Raw genomic sequence first — 22022 nt, 5'->3', positions numbered from 1 at the left:
CTGAGCCTTCTTTTTTTGTTGTTGTTGTTGTTTTGTGTTTTACGTTGTCATGGCGGCGGGGTTCGTGTTCAGTGTGGCTGTTGGCAGAATGCACTGTGCATGTCGAGATGAGCGGTGAGAGGACAGGAGAGGAGAGGAGAGGAAAGGGTGGGGGGGTATGGACGCAGGAAATGGGGAAGAGGAAGTGTCAGGTGCTCAGAGGTCAGGTCAGAGCTGAAAAGTGAAGAATCTGCTGTGACCAGGCTGCTGGATGGACAGTTAAGATATGTCTTTTTTTGTTTGTTATGTTACTCTTTGTTTACTTGATATCCAACCAGCTGGCCAGATTCCCCAGAAATATTAGTACGGAGCATGTTTGGATCTTGCCAAGCAGCTCTCGTCTTTTTAAGAGTTTAGGGACCACTCTGGTGCGGGAAACCCATCTCCAAATCTTGTAACAAACTGCAAGAGGGAGTAAGAAATGTTGCGTACACCCAGCGGCTGGTCACGAGGCAGATTTCGTCCCCGCTCGGCTGAAGTGTGCACAGACGTGAGCGGTACAAGGTTGTTCTCTTACTAAGTCTCACTGTGCCTGTGGTGTAAGCAGACAGAGATGTTGTAGGCTGGGTACGAGTATTTCTTGCGGTTTTCAAAAAAGGAAGGACATAAGCTTATAATACTTGTTGTGTTTTTTGTTTTTTTGTTTTGTTTTTGTTTTTGTTTTTTTTGCTCCCAACTGTTTAAAACAACTCTGGAGCCGAAGTTCAGTCAGTCAGTCCATTCATGAAAAGGACGAAAAAAAAAAAAGAAAAACAAACACATCATCATCATTATCATCATCATCATCACATAGCATAATTTCCCTCTTCTCTTTTACAACAAAAAGATAGTGCAACTTTTAGATAACTTTTTTCTTTTTTTTGTGTTTTGAATGTTAGAACGAGTCACCCCCCCCCCTTCCCCCCCTCCTCCTTTGCTTTGCTTCCTCTTGAACCTTGGCACTAAAGATTTGGGTTTGTGAGTCTGTTTTGTTGTGTTCTCTGTTAAGTCCTCGATTCTCAGTTCTCGCTTTGTGCACAGATCCCGGTCCGAAAAAGAAAGAAACAAACAAAAAGAAAGAAAAGGAAAACATCATCCTCAGTTCCCGGGGACAGAGCCGTCGCCCAGAGGGGACAAAAAAAAAAAAAAAAAAAACAACAACAAAAAAAAAGCAAATCGTTTCAATCTGTGCTAGCAGTGTGTTTCTTTCTCATGTAGAGGAGAAAAAACAATAAGAACTCTCCGCGCAGTGCATACATCCTGCCCCAGCAGTGCTAGCTGTTTGGATTACTAACATCGGAAAGAAAGTGAAATGAAATCAACTCTTGGTTCCTCTCTTTCCTTGTTTTGTTGTAGCTAAGGTTGATATTTATTTGTGCATGGGAGTGCGGAGAGAGGACATGATAGACAGAGAGAGAGAGCGACAGAGAGACCACTGCTTACAGGTGATCAGGGGTGAAGAGGAGAGACAGTTTTCAGTCTGGGATGGGTGGCCCCACCTGCGCCCCCCCCCCCCCCCCACCACCAAATTTTTCACACCAGGTCCTCCGGCTGGCCGTCCTTGGCCTTGGCAGGTACTATTGTGCTTTCTGATTGGCTCTGCTGCTGGATCGTCCTGCTTCCCGGCCCCCCCACCCTCTGGTTATTGCTGTGCTGGTGTAGAAAGAACGCTGAGCCGGGGTAGTGGCCCATCACCTCGCTGTAAGCTGGCGGGGGGCCCTCCATGCGCCCGTGGCTGCTGGAGTTGGCCGCACTGATGCCCGAGTTACTGCTGGGCGGCCTCGGACCACCTCCTCCCATTCCGCCCCCTCCTCCCCCCACCCCACCCAGGCTCCCGCCTCCTCCCATGTCGATCAAGTCACTGTCGTAGATGGTCCGGTTGGGCGGCGCCCTCACCGACTCGCGGTTGAGCTCCATCTGCTGCTCGGGGTCGCGGAGCTGCAGGGTGCAGGGCCCCTGGTACGGCGGGGGCTCCTCGCCGTCCGACAGCGAGATGGTGGGCGGCAGGTCGATCTGGTGCTGCAGGTAGGGGTAGGTGGGCTGGAAGCGGCTGAATCGGTCGCGCTGCATGAAGGAGGGAGCAGTGAAGCGATCCCTGGCCTGGGGAGCGTATAATACCTGAGAGAAATTCAGGGGGGGTAACACAAGGTGGGAAGTAAGTTATGTTATCAACAGGCAACATGCTTAATATCAGTATCACAATACCACAATATGGCAAATGTATGCATATAAAACAAACTGATGTTCAGTCCAGTGAACTGTGTGTTCCACTGTAATGTGTTCTTCTTTCTCATCGTATTAGTCACGGCCCCTTAAAATGAACCTAGGACTCTCTAGGGTGCCAGAGAGGGACTGTGGTGGACGTGCTCAGTATGTGGAGAGTGGACAGGATGTACCCTCGGATGAACGGGGGCACCATCTTGGACCTTGTTTCTCTCAGACATGACATAAAACGCATTTCTCTGCAGGTATAACTGAATTCAAGGTCGACACTTGATGCCAATGAATGATGATCCTTGTTGCAGCAACAGTGCCCACTGACGGACGTGTCACCAATTTGTTTTTAAAAAAAAAAAGACATAACAGTGTAATTACAGCCAAGAACAAGACAGTCAACAGCCAACACGTCGGCTCGTCCTCCAGCTTTTGTCAGAGATCTTCACCTCAATTAGCTCTTCAGACGGTGACTGCGTGATGCATTTCTTCATTTCTCACATTTCTGTCCAATTCAACACATTTCCACTGTGGCGAGTCATTATCAGAGGGAACCCATTTCAATTAGTGACTGTGGCTCTAATAGTCAACACCCACTGACAAGGCAGTCTGGATGGAGAGAACAACAGAGTGGGAAAAAAAAAAAACCCAGGGGGGGTCAGGGCAATTGAAATGGAGAGACAGAGAGAGAAAGAGTGGAATGGAAAGGATTAAAAAGAAAGGCTACTGAGATAAGGAGAGAGAAAGGGAGAGTGGAGGAAGGAGAGAAGAAGAAAGAGCCACGGAGATAAAGAGAGGAAGGAGAGCTGGAAAGATAAACAGAACAGAGAGAGGGGAGAAAAAAAAGTAGAGAGGCAGACAGACAGACAGACAGATAGACAGACGAGAGGGAGGGGGGGAGAAAGGTGTATAGCTGATAGAGGGAGCAGAGCGCAGCAGAGCAGGGCAGCTCTCAGACGGCTGTCTAGACAGTGTCAGGGGAGGTGTTGCTGATTAATGACGCACCAAAAACCATCCACCCTCCCCTGCCACACACACACACACACACACACACACACACACACACACACACACACACACACACACACACACACACACACACACACACACACAGCCCCCTTCCCTGCATCTATCAGCCACCCACGCTCATTGGCTGCGTCTCCCTCTGCGCTTGTCTCTCCATGGCCTTTTCCTCCCCCCCCCCCCCCCCCCAGGTCTCCGGGTGCTTTAACGTTGACACTGTTTTTAAATCCCGTCATCCTCCCGCACCTCTTCCTCTCTCTCCGACTCTCTATCCACCCTTCATGTCTGTTTCTCCTTCTTCTCCTTTCGTTTTGTTTACACACACAAGGCTTCTCGCTGGGAGGGTACTCCAGACGAAAGCAAACCTGGACGCGTTTGTTGTGATGCCCTCCCCACCCCCACCCCCCCACACAAAGTGCCACATTTGGCTTTGATTGCCACAGTGGGCTCAACGTCTCACGCAGCCTCAAAATGCTATTGTGTGCGAGTTATCAATACTATCAGGCGATCGGTTGTGCTTTCGAGTGCGCTTTGAACTCCCCCGCCTCTAGTTTTTCCCAGTGCATCTCCTCCCACCGCGACTCGTAAGCTCCTCCATCTGGCGTGCACACCATTAAGCAAACAGATCACCAGCCACAGTGAGTATACTGGCATTTGTTTGCGGTTCTGTGTTTACGAGTCTTTGAGAACATGCCAAATTTGATCTTGTTTGGAGTATAGTGCCAGCCGTACCCGGCGCGACTTACAAGCTTCAATTCCTCAATGATCAAATATTTACAAGCAACCCAAATGCAAATGTCAGGATCTTTGCGCCGTGGCAGTATTCCTGCAACCACAGAACAATTATTCATGGGCGAGCACTGGGAACATAAGCCGACGAAGAAGAAAAAAAGGAGCTGAGAAGAGACACATTTCTTTTGTAGCACGTCAAGTAAAGCAAGTAGATTCGACAAAAGAGATCACGAAGCGGGTTAAGGTCTTCTTTCTCCCAGTTTGCTTCATTTTAGTTGCCATCTTTATAGCCTATACTTTCTCTCTACACAGCCTCTGAATGTCAAACACTGTTAAATGTGCTACTTGCAGCAAGTTATCACCTACAAGTCATTTCCACGTACTGTATAATTAGAGTTGTTTTTTTTAACCACACAGAAACAAGGCCATCGAAACCAAATCAGATTTAGCAGGAATTCTGCCGGATTGCTTTATGGCACCGAGGCAGTTTGTTTTATGGCACAAAAGAGGAAGAGGGAGCTCCACCTTCAGCACAAATGGCCCTCAGGTTTTCTTGCAAAGACAAATCCTACATGTCGAACCTTTTCAATGAAGCCAAAGAGGTAACAGAACAGACACACACGTGGAAGACATCCATGAGGTGATGGTACCATCAGGGGTCATAAGAAACGGGACCCACGCTAACACCGTTAGCATAATACAGAGACTACCAAAGCTCTTGTCCATACTATCATTTGTTTATGGTAATTATTCCAAGGTTACACATTTATTTGACAGTGATTCAGTAATAATATATATATAATATGAAAAAGTGTTGCACACACCATCTTTTAAAATAAAGGAGTCACGTGACACAGTTGGCGGGGACGCACAGGCTGCCTCAGCAGGATGTGCCGTTTAGCATCGTTGAATCCTGCTTTTGTCGTCTACAACTGTCAGACGAAGCGCTTTGCAGTTAGAAATGCTTGAAGTTAATTAGGTCCCGGAGCTCATAACAAGATGGCCACAGCAACATATGTTGCACTATATATATATATATAAATACCGAACATTTTTGCAAACTTCCAGAAAATGTCTGCCGATTTATCCAGTCCGGATGACATACACGTAACTGCAGCCTCAGTTGAAAAAAAGCGTCAGTCGAGAAAAGGCTGGAGTGGCTAAAGGACGCCGGCAACAAGGTGAGGGCGTCTCTGGCCCACAGCTCCTGAGGCTGCTCCTATGTACGACCTCAGCGAAAGGACTGAAGATACAAAAAACATCCCCCCAAAAAAACGTAACAGCTGCAATAATCTCCGACTTGTGGGCATTCCAGAAGGCCTACTTGGCCCCACTTGATAATACTTCAGGGTCCTCGCCGAGCCATAGCCCTGCTCGGTGCGGCCCCTCACTGTGAATAAGACTTGGCTGTGAGTTTAACAGGGGTCGTCACTGTGTGGTGGTGGTCTTACCTCCGAGGCACCTTGTCGAGAGCCGCTGTCTGAAGGCCACAGACACCCATCCTATACATGGAGACAGACAAAAGAAAAACAAGGCAGAAGATTGGTATACACCCTGTTTTTGTTTGAGCTTCAGTGTGATTTTTTTTGGTGCTCAGAAATATGGTAAGTTACTGTGTCGTTACTTTTTAATGCTGACATCAGTTCGTCTCTTTGAAAACGTAACGTGTGTTAACTTCCTGTTAGATTTACTGCGACTGATAAAGCTTTACAAATCCACAATCATTCCTGCTCTGTTGTTTGTTACGTCTGGGATGTTTTTGTTGATGTGAGGCCATTAAGCAGGAGGATACAAACTTTTTTTTTCCTCTTACAAAAAATGATGAAGGGGGGGGGGGGGGGCAAAAAACAAAAAATAAACACCCAATAAGTAACAACTTAATGAGGACGCAGAAGATGAAACAACAATGCTGAGAAATGCCTGATGGCTTCAAACCCAAAATCCCTGCCCTGTTTGGGAGAGCGGACAACAAAAGGAAGACGGCTCTCGTCTTCAAAAAAAATAAATAGGCAGGATAAAAGCTACAACAAAGAAAACACAAACTATCAAATAACTGCAGTTTCCCTTCGTCTGCATTTGACTTGAGGATCTTTTCTCAGATGGAACAGCCGACAATATTTAGTGAGAAAAAAGAAAGATGAAAAGGAGGACAAACACGCAGAAATCCTGGTTGTTTGTGTGTCTGTCAGGGGCAAAGGCCACTGGCTATCCTTCCAAATAGCACTTTCTCTGCTGCGGCGCTTTGTTGGCTTGTCGCCGTCTGATGTTGCATTTACGGCTCGCTTTGTTACGCGTCTGCTTCTGTTTGCAGATTTTTTTTTTGTTTTATTTAATTTTTTTTGTTGTTGTTGTCGTTTGTTTTGATTGGACCGCGCGGAGCAGAGAGCGAGAGGAGAGATGAAAAAGACGGGATGAGAGGTTATTAGCTGAATTTAAATAACCTGTAACGGGACAACGAAGCAAAAGCAAAGGCTTTCATCTGCTTTTCAGATACTGGTCTGGAGGCCGAACATATCAATGGACCAATCATTTCGCATCATGGATCATATTCTGTAGCCGAGCCCATCTTGCAATGTGCGTATATGCAAGTTTGTATGTGTGTGTTTGTCTCCGAGTGTCGACATGTCAGTATGGGGGCAGAGCTGCTGCTGTCTAGACGGCGCTGTAGTGAATTAAACATCAAGGCCTGACAGAGTCTGGCTCTGAAGAAACCAATTCGGCAAGTTCACCTAACAGACTGGAGCAAAGCTGTTACCTCAGTGAAACTGGGACAGAGCCTCCGACTGGGATAAAAGGATTCATTTAGCTCAGCGCAGCTTTACTGGGAACAAACTGGTAAGCTATGTTTGTCCTGCTTCAGAAATAAAAGAAATGTACTGTCACAATGAGTGCGCGGGGACATTCAGTGAGAACAGATGAACAGACAGACATGAAGCCTCTCACTCACTATCAGTTTAGATCAAAATGTTATTGGCATGGATACTGAAAGAGCAGCACAGCCAGAGCAACTAAATGCAACCCAACACAGACTGTATCTTTTTGTCTCTCATTCACTCTCACACGCCGAGTGTTACTGACCTGCTGCAGGGCATGGTCGTGCCTGCGGGCCTGGCTCTGCCTTGTGATGAAGGACCAGGTGGAGAGCTTGTAGTGGTTGAGCAGGCAGATGATCACCACCACCATCACTGTCATCACCACGATGATGATGACGATCTGAACAAACTCCAGTTCAGCTGCACAAGACACACACAAAAAGGAGAGAGGAGGGATTAGCGTCAAACGTTTAGAAGAGATGCACGTCAGACACGATTTAAAATCACTGAATGAAGCCCAGTCGCAAGAAGCCCTTCGAGTGCTCAGAGAACAAAACATATGTGAACATCTACAGATCTGGGCATCTGAGCTGAGGAAGACCCCATGGAAAAAGTCTTATTTACAAAAGAGTTCTACAGTTCATGACAATTGGGCAAACTCCATCAGTTAATGAAGATCTTGTGATATGATCAAAAGCTCCAGAACAGCTACTAAATGGACCTTTTGGTGGGACTGTTTCCTCAACTGGGAAACGACGTTATAAAGGATTTAACTGAAAATGTTTCAGACCATTCTGACTGTCTGACTGTCAGAACTTGTGTTCACCAGCAGGGGGTAGCACAGGTCAAACTCCAAGTCCGTCTGTCACACAGCGAGCGTGTGGGTGTGTGTGTGTGTGTGTGTGTGTGTGTGTGTGTGTGGTGTACATGTGTGAGCGTGTGCCTGAGGATTTGACAGAGAAAAGCTTCAAATTGCAGAAAAGACGAGCGCTGAGACTGCGGCGTCTGTCCCGGCGTACAGTGGTGTCTTTGTGGGGGACTCTGAATAACTGCGGCGTTTGTGTCCTCAACAAACAACAGCGAGTGACACACTCGCATGCACACAAGCGTCGGAGCTGGTGTCTTTGTCGGGATTCTGAATAACTGCGGTGTTCCTGTCCTCAACAAACAACAGTGGGTGACACACTCAGACCAGCATCAGAGCTGATCTGGGATGACCTCTCAGACCGGGGCACCACTGGGAGACACAATGAAAACTGCCTTACAGTCACGTCTGCCCCCTCGTCTCTTGTTCATTGTTTCATGGTCTCGTCTTTTATTTCTTCTCCTCCCGCTCTGTCTCTTTGACATCTCTCGATCCATCTTTCCACTAACCGCCCCCCCATCCTCCTCTCCCTCTCCTTACAAGTCCTTTCTTGTATTCTCCCAACTCTTCCTGCCTTTAACAATCCTCCGTCTTGCATTCCTCCCTCACCCACCATCATTCTTTCTCTGTGTTCCTTGTTCTTCATCGTCTCCCACTTTCAGTTTCCCTCTTCCGCTTTCTCCTCGTCTCCGCTCCCTCTCCCTGGCTCCCTGTCTGCAGTCTGAGGACTCTTTTGTTGTGTGTTGTCGGTTTGTTCTGAGCCGAAGTCTTGACCTTGTCTGGTCTTGGCACACAGTCTGACCTCTGACTCACGCTCTTACTCACTGCTGGACACTCACTCACTTATGTGTGTGTGTGTGTGTGTGTGTGTAGCGTCTGTGTGTGTTTATACAGTTTGTGTCCTCGTGGGTACGTGCAGCTCTGTAAGAACAATGACACAATGTACACTCAGCTATTTGAGCTACAATGCCTCGATTCTGGCGGACACCTCCTCCACAAAGCTCTGTACAATTTTAGGGGGTATTACCCACAATCCACCAGGGCAGTTTTTGATACAACAGGGATGGGAGAGTTAGAGCTTTGATTACCACTGGAGAAAAAACTTTTTTTTAAATAAATTCAATCACAAAATAGCTTTCTATTTTTACGCGTTCTTACGGAAAAGGTGAAAACATGCAAGAAACACACAAAAAAATGAAAGCGGGGACCAGCCCAGTCCAGTAAAACCCAACCTATCCCAGTCTTCTCAGCCTCGGTAATCCTCCCTGGCTTATTTGTCTGCATTAGGGTGGGTTAGTGTCGAGCCCGAGCTGAAACGCAAACCCACCCAAACCTGCCTCTGCTCCACCACAGCAGCCACGGGGGACGGGTGGGGTAAGACTGAGAGGAGGAAGGCCCGACTAGCTCAAACCACATAGAAGCGGGGGGGGGGGGTGAATAATGAAACCTAAGCCAGTAAAACCAACCGACATTAACCACCAAAGAGCGGAGGTATGAGGTGCTTAGTGCAAAACAACAACGACAGACAAGCTCAACAACTTTCCTTTTGCAAGTGTTGAGGGTGAAGATGAAGAACCAAAACTGCACTCGATGACTCGCTGCTGACGTCATCAACCACATCAAATCTGCCTAACAAGCCGTGAGAGAGAGGGGCTGAGGTAAGGTTACATTCAAGGAGCTACTTTCCTGAGGAGAAAATAACCCGTTACACCTGGTTTCTTCAGGCCCGGTGAACCCACCATCACTGGTTCCAAATCCTTTAGTTGTGAACCTTCAAAGCCAAGCAATGCCTACTCATGATGGCCCCTTGTCTGAAGTTGCATGTGTGTATGAGCTGGGAACAGTTCAACCAAAAAGGGAAGTTCCCACATCACATTGTTTATTATAAGAATCCTGACGAGGTAAATGTGTATTTCATGACAGCCATGTCAGCGGCTCTGTGAGGCTGGGCTTTGAGGGAAGTGGTGAGTGAAATGAGCTAAATGCTAACATCAGCACCCTAACATGCCCACAGTGGCAATGCTAACATGCTAACATTAGCCCAACACACACAGTGCAGCTGAGGCTGATGGCAATGGCAGGTATTTGGCCATAAACCAAAGTATAGAATGTCAAAATACAAGTTTTCAGGGCTCCAGTAGTTGTTGAGATATTTCAGTCTGGTCCACAGACAGACCGACATGATTTTCATCATTTGAGTTGTGTTTTGCAACCCTTTGGGGCGTCTCTATGAAAAGACAAAATGCATTGGAAAGATGCTACGTTGCCATGCTGTCTCACTTGGGAGCTTGAGCCACTACCAGCCTGGGCCTGTGTGCTCACCACAGCAGCCACAGGGAGGGGACTGAGGGAGGGTTTCATTCAGAGAACAGACTTCTGGGAAAACCAAGTCAACCAGGCCCTTCAGTAACCCTGACGGATAAATATCACGTACTCTGCCTTCTGCTGCTGTTGTAAAAGCCACACAAACCAGACGCCCGACTCGAAGCTGTCCTCTGAAGTACGGGCGGGGATGTTTTTACAGTTCAAGCTAAATAAAAGTAAAGCGTTAACAGTTAACGGCCTCTCCCTTGAACGTCAGGGAGGAAGGAAGCCAGAGGAGGAGTTGAGAAGGGAGGAAGGAAGCGCGGGGAGGAGGGGAGATTAAATAAGAGAAAAAGAGGCAGGGAAGAGGGGAGGCCCATCCTGCCTGAACCGCAGTATCCGCCCAGTTCAGAGGCTCCAGAACACAGTGTACGGCACTGACTCTCGCACAGGCCAGAGATCAGTGTGTGCTGGCTGTCTGCATTACCAGCATCAGTCTGATGTTATTACAACAGTAATCCACTTGTCAAAACAATATCAGCCCAGCGTCTGCAGCACCCTTATTCCTTCAGCGGGCTGAATAATTTGCATTGCAAGCCAGCCGTCCCGTCGACACCCCCCCCCACCACCCTCCCCGCCGCAGTGAGGAGAGAGGCCATCGAGTTTATTTAAAATCACGTGAAAGTGACCGTTCAGAGAGGACCATTACACGACAGCTCTTTCAGACATGGATCACAATTTGGAAGCACCCGCCTATTTACAGAAAGTAGTTTACCCGGCAAAAAAAGACAAACATGAATGTGGTTGAACCTGAAGAGTACAGATCAAATATACTTTCAGGTTGTCAAAAAAACAGCAAAATTGGCATGAATTTAATGACAGCAGTGTTGCCAGAGTATATGGGTTTTACCCCCAAGCAGGCTACTTTTTATGTCAGTGGACAGGTAGCTTTGCGCAGCTTGTGATAACTGCTATATTCCACTGAATTGGCCATTGCCTCTTCTAGTCCAGTAGTATAATTATTAACTATGTATAGCTTGACACATGCCATTGTCAAGGCTTCGCCTGTTTAACTGCAGCCATTTTCATGACTAAGGAAGTGAACCCTCTCCCTCATCCAGCCTACAGTACGGAAGTAGAGAGTTAAAATAATAGTAGTTGTTGAAATTTTTCATCCATACAGTACTAGTGTCGACACAATACCTTCGTTTTGGTAATTTGAGGAATATAAATGTTTGTCTACAAACCCATTTTTGCCATTATTTCGATTGTCAATAGTAGACAGGCGACAGGAAATGAAGGGTCCGCAGCTGGACTTTAACTCTAGAATAAACAGCTTTCAGTGCTTGACAGTTTTTGATACTCTGTGCTACAGACACATTTTGGTCAGCACTGAAAAATAGTCAGGTTTGATACAGCAGCCCTGTCGGACACAAGCAGCAGTCACAGCAGCAGCAGCAGCAGAGTAAACAGCATGGAAAGAGGGTGCACACACACACACACACACACACACACACACACACACACACACACACACACACACACACACACACACACACACACACACACACACAGTGACCCAATGACGGCCCTTTGACCTGTGTGTATGTGTGTGTGAGTGAGAGAGGCCACTGGGAGGTCGGACAGTTCAGCTGACCTGCCGGTGAAAAGAAGCTGTCAGACACACAGCGGCCAAACAGACAGAAGACACATTCAGACAGGTGAAGCACATGAGATTCTACCATTCTGCGATGGATCATTAATGACATGAACCTTACAAAAGGGGCAGTTCACCCAAATAACACAACAACAAAAAAAATTCTCACCACTTTCTCACAAAGAAATGGTCCCCCTGACAGTGAATCATCCACGAGCTGGAAACAGAATGCCCTTGTTGAATTTTTTAATCAATCGAGCACCTGCATTACTGGGGAGGCGGACAGATATCTGAAAGCCTGGACAAAACCAAATCTGCACGGACAGATACGACTAGACTAAAAAGAGAGAGGCAGATATGTTTTTTTGTAAACCGACTCTTTAATGACATCAAAATCTGAGAGAGCTCTTGTGGGGGAAAAAAAGAAGCAAAACCAGAAGAACTGTACTTTCTTTTTGCCTTGGCTTATGGTAGGTTTAAAGGCCTGGACCTAAACGCATGCAGTATACTGCTTCTGTGCGTCAACACCAGGCCGTCTATGATATATTACCACATATAAGCTCTACCCATTAAAATAAGTAAAATGCAATAGAGTCATGGTCTGTTTTTTGGGCGATAAACACTGTCTGCGAGTGACAGGTTAACTATTCAGCACACTCTCATCTCACACTGGCATCGAACTATCTGTCTACTATTCCCTGCTACCTTAGCAACAGCCTGTTTCAGTGCATAATTCCCTATAACTTGGACCAACTCACACTGTACGTCTACTGCAAATTCATTGCTACTGGCAACAAGAAAGAGTTAATGCTGGGGGAAAACTCACTTCTGTGACTAATGAGGGCATACAGGCTTACTCTGTTCGGCCCTGAAATGAAAATCAGGCTAATGGCTATCTATAGAGAGTGCACACACTCAGCCGGGGCCTCTAACATTGTTATTGCTCAATAAACTTAACATTTGAGCTCCGATGACCTTAGACGCTTCCGTGAGAAAACTGGGCCCGGCTGGTTTCGTTTGCACAAAAAAGGAGCAGGCTTTTGTCCAAAGCCACGAGAATGTATTCCATGATTCAGGTTTGAAAGTGGATGTACGCTGACAGTAGAGCCTGAGCGTGCAGGGAACGGCTCGCTAGCTGCTTGCTAATTCAGAGTAGGAGAGCTACTCCCACCAACAAAGGAAATGCCTTCTCTCTCAGACTGGAGAGACTGAGCTTCAGCTGTTATGAGTCCTATCTTGCAGCCACGCAGCACACGGCCCCTGAGCTAAAGCAGCAGTTCATGGAATTGCAACAGACAAGCAGTCTCCCACAGCAGCCCGACCAGGCTGCCGTGGGAGACGACAGGACAGCAGAAAACAGACGGAAATGACGGGGAAATCTTCATCGGAAATGACTGGGATTTGCGTGTTCCCATAAAATCTAAAAGCTTGGCAAAAACGTGGAGGCAGCACACTTGTTGGTGGTTTTTTTCCTCATTTCACCTAGCCAAGCTGAACTCAACAAAGCCTCCAGCTGGCTTATTTCCTCTGCAGTCATTTCCTGTTTCCTGCTGCACTCCAGAGCTACATCTCAGTCATGAAAAAAAAAAATAAAAAAATTACCATTCTCACGGTCACACCTGGCACTCAAAACTGCACTTTGCTGTGAAATGCGGCACTTCCTCCATGACTGATAGAGGAAGTGCTGGAAGTGCTGTGTGATTTTTGCTGTTCCACAAGTCCCCGGCACTTACTTACTTCCACTGTGTATATTTATAAACTATAAACCTGTATTAGAATATATGTATAAAGTAAAAAGAGAGACAGAAAGACCAAAATAAAGGACACTTTCTTCGCTCCAACTTGCTCGTCCTCCTCTTGCTGCCCAGAGAGCTCCAGCCCAGCTAGAGGCCTGCTGAGTTCACAGCCTGCTGCCCACCACACTGGGCCCACACATACACACACACACAGTCCTCCTTCGACACACACAGACGCACACAGCCCTGTCTGCTGCCACTGCCGTTGCTATGGTAACCCTTGGGCACGGTGCCGTGATCAACAAGGCCCGGAGCTGCTGGGGCGCCATGGCAGCGACCTGGCACACACACACACACACACACACACACAAACACACACACACGCACACAGTGGCACAGAGAGAGATAGAAGAAGACGAGGACGGAGAGGAAGCGAATGCACACACGCACGTAAAAAGACTGGCACAGTTAGAGGGAAGGAGAGAGTTCAGTAATGAAGGGACAGAAAGAGTTAGGGGAGGCGGTGGGAGAGGAGGTGCGCACACACACACACACACACACACACACACACACACACACACACACACACACACACACACACACACACACACACAGGCTCACACAGCACTCTACCTCCCTTGGGAGACGTGCACTGTAACGTCTAGACGGCTGGTATCAGCCTGGCAGCAACAGTCTGTGTGTGTGTGTGTGACACAGCATGTAGTAGATATCAGCCTAGTTACAGCCTCCCCTCCTCTACTACAGTCAGTCTCTCCATGGAAATAAATGAACTAGTTTAGTGCTGCTTAACCCTGAGGAGAGGGGGCCTGTTTGTGTGCGTGTGTGTGTGTGTGTGTGTGTGTGTGTGTGTGTGCGTGTGTGTGTGTGGGATACTAAGCCCATTAGACAGGTATCTCGGGGTCAGGAAAGAGATGGAGACAGTGAGGCAGACGGAAAGAGAGGAAGAGGAAAAGAAGAGGAAGAGACTGACAAAAGAGGAAAGAGAGGGGGAGGGGGGGGTGTAACGAGTCTCTCTCTCTCTCTCTCTCTCTCTCTCTCCCTCCCTCCCTCCCTCCATCTCCGACACAGAGAGAGAGAGAGAGAGAGAGAGAGAGACAGAGAGAGAAAGGTGCCAGACATGTGATGGGGACTCAGGGCAACAAGAGAACAAACAATTACAGCTCTGTCGCTTTTCTCCACTCTCCCTCCTCTCGCTTTCTCCTCAGCCGTCCGTCCACTCGTCTCTCGCTCGCACAGCGCAGAGGAACCGGGCAGCCTGTCTACGCTTTCACCACAGAGGCTAAACGGGATGAAGACGCACGACTCATACATGATGGCCACTTTGTAACTTGTGCACTGGGAGAGGACGCCATGCTTTACACACGTCACCTTCATTTCGGAGCTCGAAAAAAACAAGCGGCAAAACTGGAATCGGGACATGCAAGCGCAGGCCCGACTTTGCAAAACGTTGGTTAGACAATCTGCGGCATTACAGGCCGTTAACAAATCAAGATCACTTAACCACAAGAGTAACCGGAATGGACAATCCACTTGGAAAATTCTGATTCGAGTGCAGCCCTCAAAGGTCCATCATACCATGCCAGGTGCAGGGAAACATTTAGCGGTGCATGACTATAGTCTAGCCCCAGATTGTTCCACTCATTTACTATCATTGCATAATAATACGTTGCCATGTGCTAAATCCTGCCTTCATAAACGCTATGATGTTTCTGTTTCAGAGAGACGCTGCCGTTAGTCTGGGGCCTTCACTTTGTGGTGTAATACTGAGATGCGTTTCTAACATTTTGCCCACCCCATTAATATCAATGAGGGTACTAAACATTAGGAACACCTCTCAGTAAATCACACTATTGTGCTAGACTGCTTTAGTTGTAGCTATGCTTTACTAGCTTTAGCATGTGAGCCCGATGGACAGAAGAGTCTTCAAGCATTACCTTAAAGTGAGCAAGTGTTGAGAAACGACCTGCTGGGTTTTTGAAGCTCTGTGACTCGAATGTAAAGATAACATATAAATAATGTAAAAGACAGCGCTTTGCTTGTTGCCGACACACTTTATGGCATCAGGCTAGTTTCATTCTCTTGTTGTGTCACGAGCGCTTCACGTTCTTACTTTGACTCAACGTGCGTTTGCGTCACCGCTAAATGATCTCCCCCCCCCCCCCCCCGCATTTTCCCTGAACATAGACTAAGTTTGATTATTGCTGCGGTAGGCCATAATGATGAGATCCGATGCTGAGCCGGCAATAAATCCCCACTTTGGCTCCTGAAAAGACCATATCATCTCCATCCGCATGAATAGAACATGAACAGAGATACGAAAGTCGCAGGGCACTGTGATAACATATCATGAATATTACAATATAGTCTAATATTATCAATATTCCAGTGCTGTAATATTCATGAACAGCAGTAAAGCAGAGAGGGGAGCGGTGTTAAAGTATTCATCCAATCGGTGAGACGGCGGACGCACGGCAGGCTCACCATGTCACTTCACACACACACACACACACACATACACTGCACTCCCCTACAGTCAGAGCTGGCCTTCAGTCTCTCAGGTGTGTGTGTGTGTGTGTGTGTACATTATCAGAGCCAGACAGACAGGATAGTGTCTAGACACGCCGGCCACCCCCCAACCCCCAACCCCCCTGCCATAAAGCCAGACTGACTTCACTCTCTCTGAGTGATCAGACCAGACTGGAGGGTCAGACTAATGTCAGGGTTAAAGTGTGTGTGTGTGTGTGTGTGTGTGCGCGCACATGTGTGTGTGTGTGTGTGTGTACATGTGTGGGATGTTGACCGTGGTCAGACAGGGTCAGTGTGTGAGTGGGTTTGGAGGGTGGGGGAGGTTGAGGTACGTTTTGTATGATTAGAGCTCACCCTGCCATAGCATGTTGCTCAAAGCTTCAACAGGGTCTGTGTGTGTGTGTGTGCGCGCATGTGTGTTAGCTGGGTGGATATTTCTTCCAAAGTGGTGATTCTACTTAAGAGAAATGTAGAATCCTTTTTCTCTAATGTGAGAAGCATCTGAAGAGAAAAAAAGAAGTAGCAGCCGTCCACTTGAGAGCAACTTGCTGCATGTCTAGTTGCTAGATGATGATGATAATTACAACTATTACTCTAAAAAGGACACTGGGCAGTCTGTTCCGTTATTTCTAAGCATGCTGGTAGCAAATGACTGAAAGACAGAAAGTGAAGGCCATCAGTCTGAACGTACAACAATAGCCTGGACCCAAAGTATCTCAACAAGCAAAAGAAGGAAGGCTATAAATGATGGAAACACTGTGATGACAGTGAAGGGTACTGCGGGGGGGGGGGCAGACAGTGTTGTCCGACAGACCGTAATAACCTGGAGCAGATTAGGCGGGTACGAGGGGTGTGTAGTAATGTGCTTTAACCTGGAAGCAGAGCTTTGACAGTGACTGGCAATGACGGGCTTCGTTAGCCTCATCGCTAACATACGCGTCATCATCGTCGTTGTCGTCATCTTCCTCTTAAACGACAGCCAGTAGGAGGCAACAGCGCCCGGGTGTGCGACAGCCTTAGGGGCAGAATATATGAAGCTAATTTCCTGCCAAAACTTGACAAACAAAACAAAACTGTTCTGTTTGCGGCGTTCTGTCTGGCTATCCGAGAGTGAGCTGAACCTCTCGGATAGCTACACAGAACGGCGCCAGCCTCTTGTCCACAGTGGCTGTTCAGTCAGCTCTGCTCTGCTCAACCTCCAGGCGCGTTTTAATTGACCCATAGCGCCACCGGCTGTTGTGGAGGGCGAATTACTCAGGACATTTGTGGGGAAATCCTCAGCACAACCATGGCAGAAAGATTGTGCACAAAAGTCACGCCATATTTCTTTCCTTTGTCAATGGTGTTGTTGTGTTTGCCAACCACACTGTGTTTGTTTTTGTAAAACATGTTTTGTTTGTTTGTTTGTTTGTTAAGTTTTGGCAGGAAATTAGCTCCATAAGGATATTAGCCAATAGGACACGCACAAGCACACATACAACCCAAGGGCAAATAAAGACCAACAGGAAGACAGGTGGATGTAGCTGATATTGATATTATGTTCTACTTGTGTACAGATCACATTTGTAAACCAATAATAGGCTAGGTCTGGTGATATTCTATATTTTTCTTATTGTCAACAGTCCATGAAGAGACCAGAACTGATCCTTTTAACAAGTATTGTGTGTGTATCCAAAGCCTGATTGTATTTTTTACATTATTCCTCTGCAGCATTCAGCGTATAGTCTCATTTTTAAAAAAGGACATTGACAATAAGAAGAATATAGAACATCACCAATGAAATCCTTTATTATAATCTGATGTTGGTATTGAAGAGTTTGCATAGAAAAATACTGCAAGTTCCCAAATTGAATAGGTAGAAATCGAAACCCAAAGAGACACAATTAAAAAAGGCCAACATTAATGGAGATGGCCCATGCACAGATAAGGAAATGCTTGTACACACACACACACACACACACACACACACACACACACACACACACACACACACACACACACACACACACACACACACACACACACACACACACACACACACACACACAGCATCTCACCCTGCTGAGTCCAATCAGCCAAAGACAACTCAGTCAGCCATCCAGACACATAGATCTTTGTCGACCTGGGGGTTATGGAAATTATTCTGCAGTGTTCGTTTCCGTACAGGTCAACATCACAGGTCTGGCTGAACAGAACAAGGGAGACATGACAGAAGAAAAGAAAAAGAAAGAAGTAGCACATAGCTACTGTGGCAGAGTGGCACAGAAGGAAAGAGCCAGAGAGAAAAACAGAAGGATAAAGAGAATACAGCTGAGGTTGAAGAAACACAGAGAGATTGGACACAGAGAGGAGACAGGAACAAAGATAAGAGCGGGAAAAGGACATATGACGGGGGGGGGGGGAGTCAGCAGAGGAAGAGATAGAGGTGCGGGGAGAATGTGGTTAAGGCAGACAGATGTTAAAGGCAGACAAACAACAAAGCGTGGCGTCTTGTGTCTCATCTCTGAGACTGAACAACAAAACAGCGGAGCGGCGGAGGAAAAAAAAAAAGAACAAAACAGAAGAGATGAGAGAGGGGAGGAGGAGGAAGGAACGACTGGGCTTTTATCTGTCTGTCTCTCTGTCTGTCTGTCTGTCTGCATGCTTCCTGGCACATGCCCCCCCCCCACACACACACACCTCACCCCCGCAGGAGAGGCGATTTTACCAAGCGACTCTAAAAGTGGGTTTTCAACATCAGTAGGGGTAACAGACACCTCCCAGACGTAGGCTGCGCGCTGCATATGTGCTGCAAAGCTCTCTGTGGCCGTTGTGATCAGCCATAACAGAGACAGCGGGGGGATACTGTGGGTGGAACACAGGAAGCTCTGGGAGAAATGGGACACATCCGAACTGGAGCTGCCTGGCCTGTTGGGGTTGCGCAGAGAACCCAGGCTCATGCTGAATATGTCAGTTTCACCCACCTCCATTATGATGGTGTGTATGTGTTTTTGGAGAGTTTGACTCTAAGAAACTCTTTGCTTGAACACTATTTGACCAACGGCATGTGGACATCTGATCGTTGTCCTCATAGGTGGCTACTGAACATCTCATATCAAAACCATGGGTTCAGGCTTTCCGCCAGATGTTGGAACCTGGCGGCAGCACGCAATGACTGCCATTATCGCAAACTTTCAGTATGAGTGAATCTGCCCATTATTTGTTTTCTTCATAGATTAAAACATTTGGTCTATTGGGTGTCAGAAAATAGTGGAAAAAACGCCTGTACCGCGTCCCATGCAGCCACAGACTAAAAGTGCAGTGAGGTATGTAGACAGAGGTGTCCACATACTTTTGGCCAGCTAGCGTACGTAAACAGTATGTTTGACTGTTGGGCTTACTCGAGCTTTGATTTAGCTTTAATATTTCGAGGGTTTTCTCACACGCACACACACATATTCAGGGATCAATTAGCCAATCAACAGGAAATGAATCAATTTTGATAAGCTATTACTGTAAATCATCTATCGAGCCAATATTCTGTAATCTTGGCTCCTAAATGTGAGGATTTGCTGCTTTACTTTGCTGTTTTATACAATTGTTGAATTGAATACCTCTGGGTTTTGTGGGCATTTTTCATTAATACTCAAAAGACAAATTGATAATGGACACATTAGCAACCGCAGTTGCAGTCCCATCTCACACCTCACCAAGAAACAAATTCTGAGGTGAACTAAAAACCGTCACGTGGACAAAAACAGCTAAAAACACATAATGAGGGAACAAAAGACAAATGGCCGACTCCTCTTGTGTGGAATTACGCCCCGTCTGTTTGTAATAACTCAGTTTAATCTGCTCTGCTTTTTTTTTTCTTCTTCTCATCTCTGCCCACAAATCATAACTGGTTTCCATTTTGGAAAAAGATGGCTCCTAAACAGCAGCATATGCTTGCGTGGCGTTTTATTCTGCTATGACTCACTGTCATACTCACCGTCTCTCCACCGAGATGGACTGTCTCTCTTGTCCCTCTATTTTAGTCTGCGTTTCTCCTCTTTCCCTCTCATTATGTCCGACTCTGCTACTCTTGTCACACTCCTCTCACTCTCCTTCAGTCTGCATTTATCCGTCCGTTTCTGTCTCACTTTTAATCCATCTATCCTTTTGCCTTCATCATCTATTACTCTCCTCCTCTTCTGTCTCTTTCAGCCTCCTCTCTGTATCCCACCTCTTCTCTTTCACTTCACTCCATATACTTTTGTCATCATTTCTGCCTCCCTCTCTCTCATCCCACCTCCTCTCTGTCTCCTACCTTCCCTCCCACTTTTCTTTTTTCCTCCTCTCCGACCCCCCCCAACTCTCAGATGAAGGGGTGCAAACATGTCTTCCACATGCGCTCTCATTGTGCCGAGCCAACAGAGCAAAACAACCACGCTTAAGTTGCTCAATAGGCTTCACCAGATGACTAGCGCCTCCTCCCCTACTCCCCCACCACCACCACCACCGCCACCCCTTCGGGTTGAGATGCTTAACAACCATGAAGCAATGCCTGGCAGGCAGGATTAGGCAGGAGAGAGAGAGAGGGACAGAGGCAGAAAAGAGAGGAAGAGAGGAAGAGAGGAAGAGAGAGACAGAGAGAGAGTGAGAGAAAAGACAATGAAAGTGAGACGGGGATAAAGAGAAGCAAGACACTGAGAGGGGAAGCGACGTCGGTGCAAAAGGGGGAGAAATAGTGCGCGTATACGAGGAGAAAAATGCAAGATAAAGGGAAGTATGTGCGGGGGAAAAAAAGAGAAAAAAACTCCTATCAAAAACTTTTTTTTCCTCGCTGGAACACTTGGCCGTGACCGCAGGCTGAACTTCGGTGCGGTGCTGAGCAACAGCTGCCGACAACAGAGGAAACTACAAAAAAAGAAAAGAAGCTGCATAAGAAGAAGAAGAAGAAGAAGAAGAAGAAGCAGGCAGGCAAGGTGTGTGTGTGTGGAGGAGGAGGAGGAGGAGGGGGGCATTCTCTAAGTAATGGTGATGGTGTTTTAGAGATGGCCAGGATGTCTTAGGCTTGCTGAAGGAGGGACCGAGGTATAAATAGACCCGGGGCGGCAGGGGGGGGTTGAAGGGGTTCAAACAGAGGGGAGGATAGTTAAGTGTGGGGAGCAGCTCGTGTCTTACCAAAAAGAAGTCAAACCCAAGTCCTCTGGGCAAAAGGCCAGCACAGATGCTGCAGTAATACAGCATCTCCAAACCCCTGCAACTGCTTCCCTCAGCTGGCGCTGAAGCAGTAAGGTCAAGAATTTAAAGGGTTGGTTCTTCCAAACTACAAAAAACACATTCTCTTACTAACCTCTGGTGCAGGCGTCAGCAATTAGGTTCAACCATGGGCCTGCTTTTTTTATTTTATTTTTTTTATGAATTCACTTTCTAGAGTCGACACGAAGAGCAGCGGAACAACACAGATTTGACATCTCCTTCCCCTCTCTCTCTTTTTTTTTTGCCTCTTGTCACTTCTTTCTTGCCTTCTCTCCCGCACTCCTTTTTTCCTCCCCACCCACACCGCCCTCTTCCTTCCTTTTCTCCTCGCTCTGTCTCTCTCTGTAGAAGAACCACTTGGGGAGTTCAGCTCACGGCGAATATTGCGAAATGAAAAGAAGCTCCTGATTCGACGAGGTAAAACTCTTTTGGGCGACACAAAGACGGCGTGTAACCAGAGATATCAACAACTTAGCAACACCCACGCACAGACACACACTCTTACATCTTTTCAGTGCAGACGACATTAGACAGAAATGGAGATTTTTCATTTTTTTTTTTTTTAAATCAGAATTAGACAATAGTGGACTGAGGCTGATTCACTGCCATTCAACACCGCATGGAGCTGCAGTCTGACTCTCTGTGTGTGTGCGCTTCTGCAGACAAAAAACAGCTGAGAGGGCATGTCTGTCTCTGTTTAGGGCTGACAAACACACTCTCTCTCACTCTCACACACACACACACACACACACACACACACACACTCTCTCTCTCTCTCACTCACACATGCTCTGTGCTCCTAGACATTCAGCCAGACTAGTAGACATTCAATGCAGCAACAGTCACATATTAACTGAGGGAAAGCAATTTGGCTCTTGAAATGGGACTCC

The 22022-nt window shown here is 47.0% G+C and overlaps 1 protein-coding gene across 1 annotated transcript in view; it reads right to left on the bottom strand.

Moving 5' to 3' along the window:
- Positions 1–1551: 1551 nt before the first annotated feature.
- Positions 1552–22022, bottom strand: part of LOC139290434 (low-density lipoprotein receptor class A domain-containing protein 4-like) — a 31920-nt gene continuing 11449 nt past the window's right edge. Inside the window, exons 2-4 of the mRNA XM_070912214.1 lie at positions 7066–7220; positions 5439–5489; positions 1552–2136 (exon numbers count right to left, since the gene is read on the bottom strand). Of these exons, the coding sequence (XP_070768315.1) occupies positions 1552–2136; positions 5439–5489; positions 7066–7220 (791 nt within the window). The remainder of the gene's footprint in view (positions 2137–5438; positions 5490–7065; positions 7221–22022) is intronic.

The sequence above is a fragment of the Enoplosus armatus genome, chromosome 9 (genome assembly GCF_043641665.1).
Source record: "Enoplosus armatus isolate fEnoArm2 chromosome 9, fEnoArm2.hap1, whole genome shotgun sequence".
NCBI lineage: Eukaryota > Metazoa > Chordata > Actinopteri > Centrarchiformes > Enoplosidae > Enoplosus > Enoplosus armatus.
The sequence above is the reverse complement of the archived record's forward strand: the minus strand, read 5'-3'. Positions and strand labels throughout refer to the sequence as shown.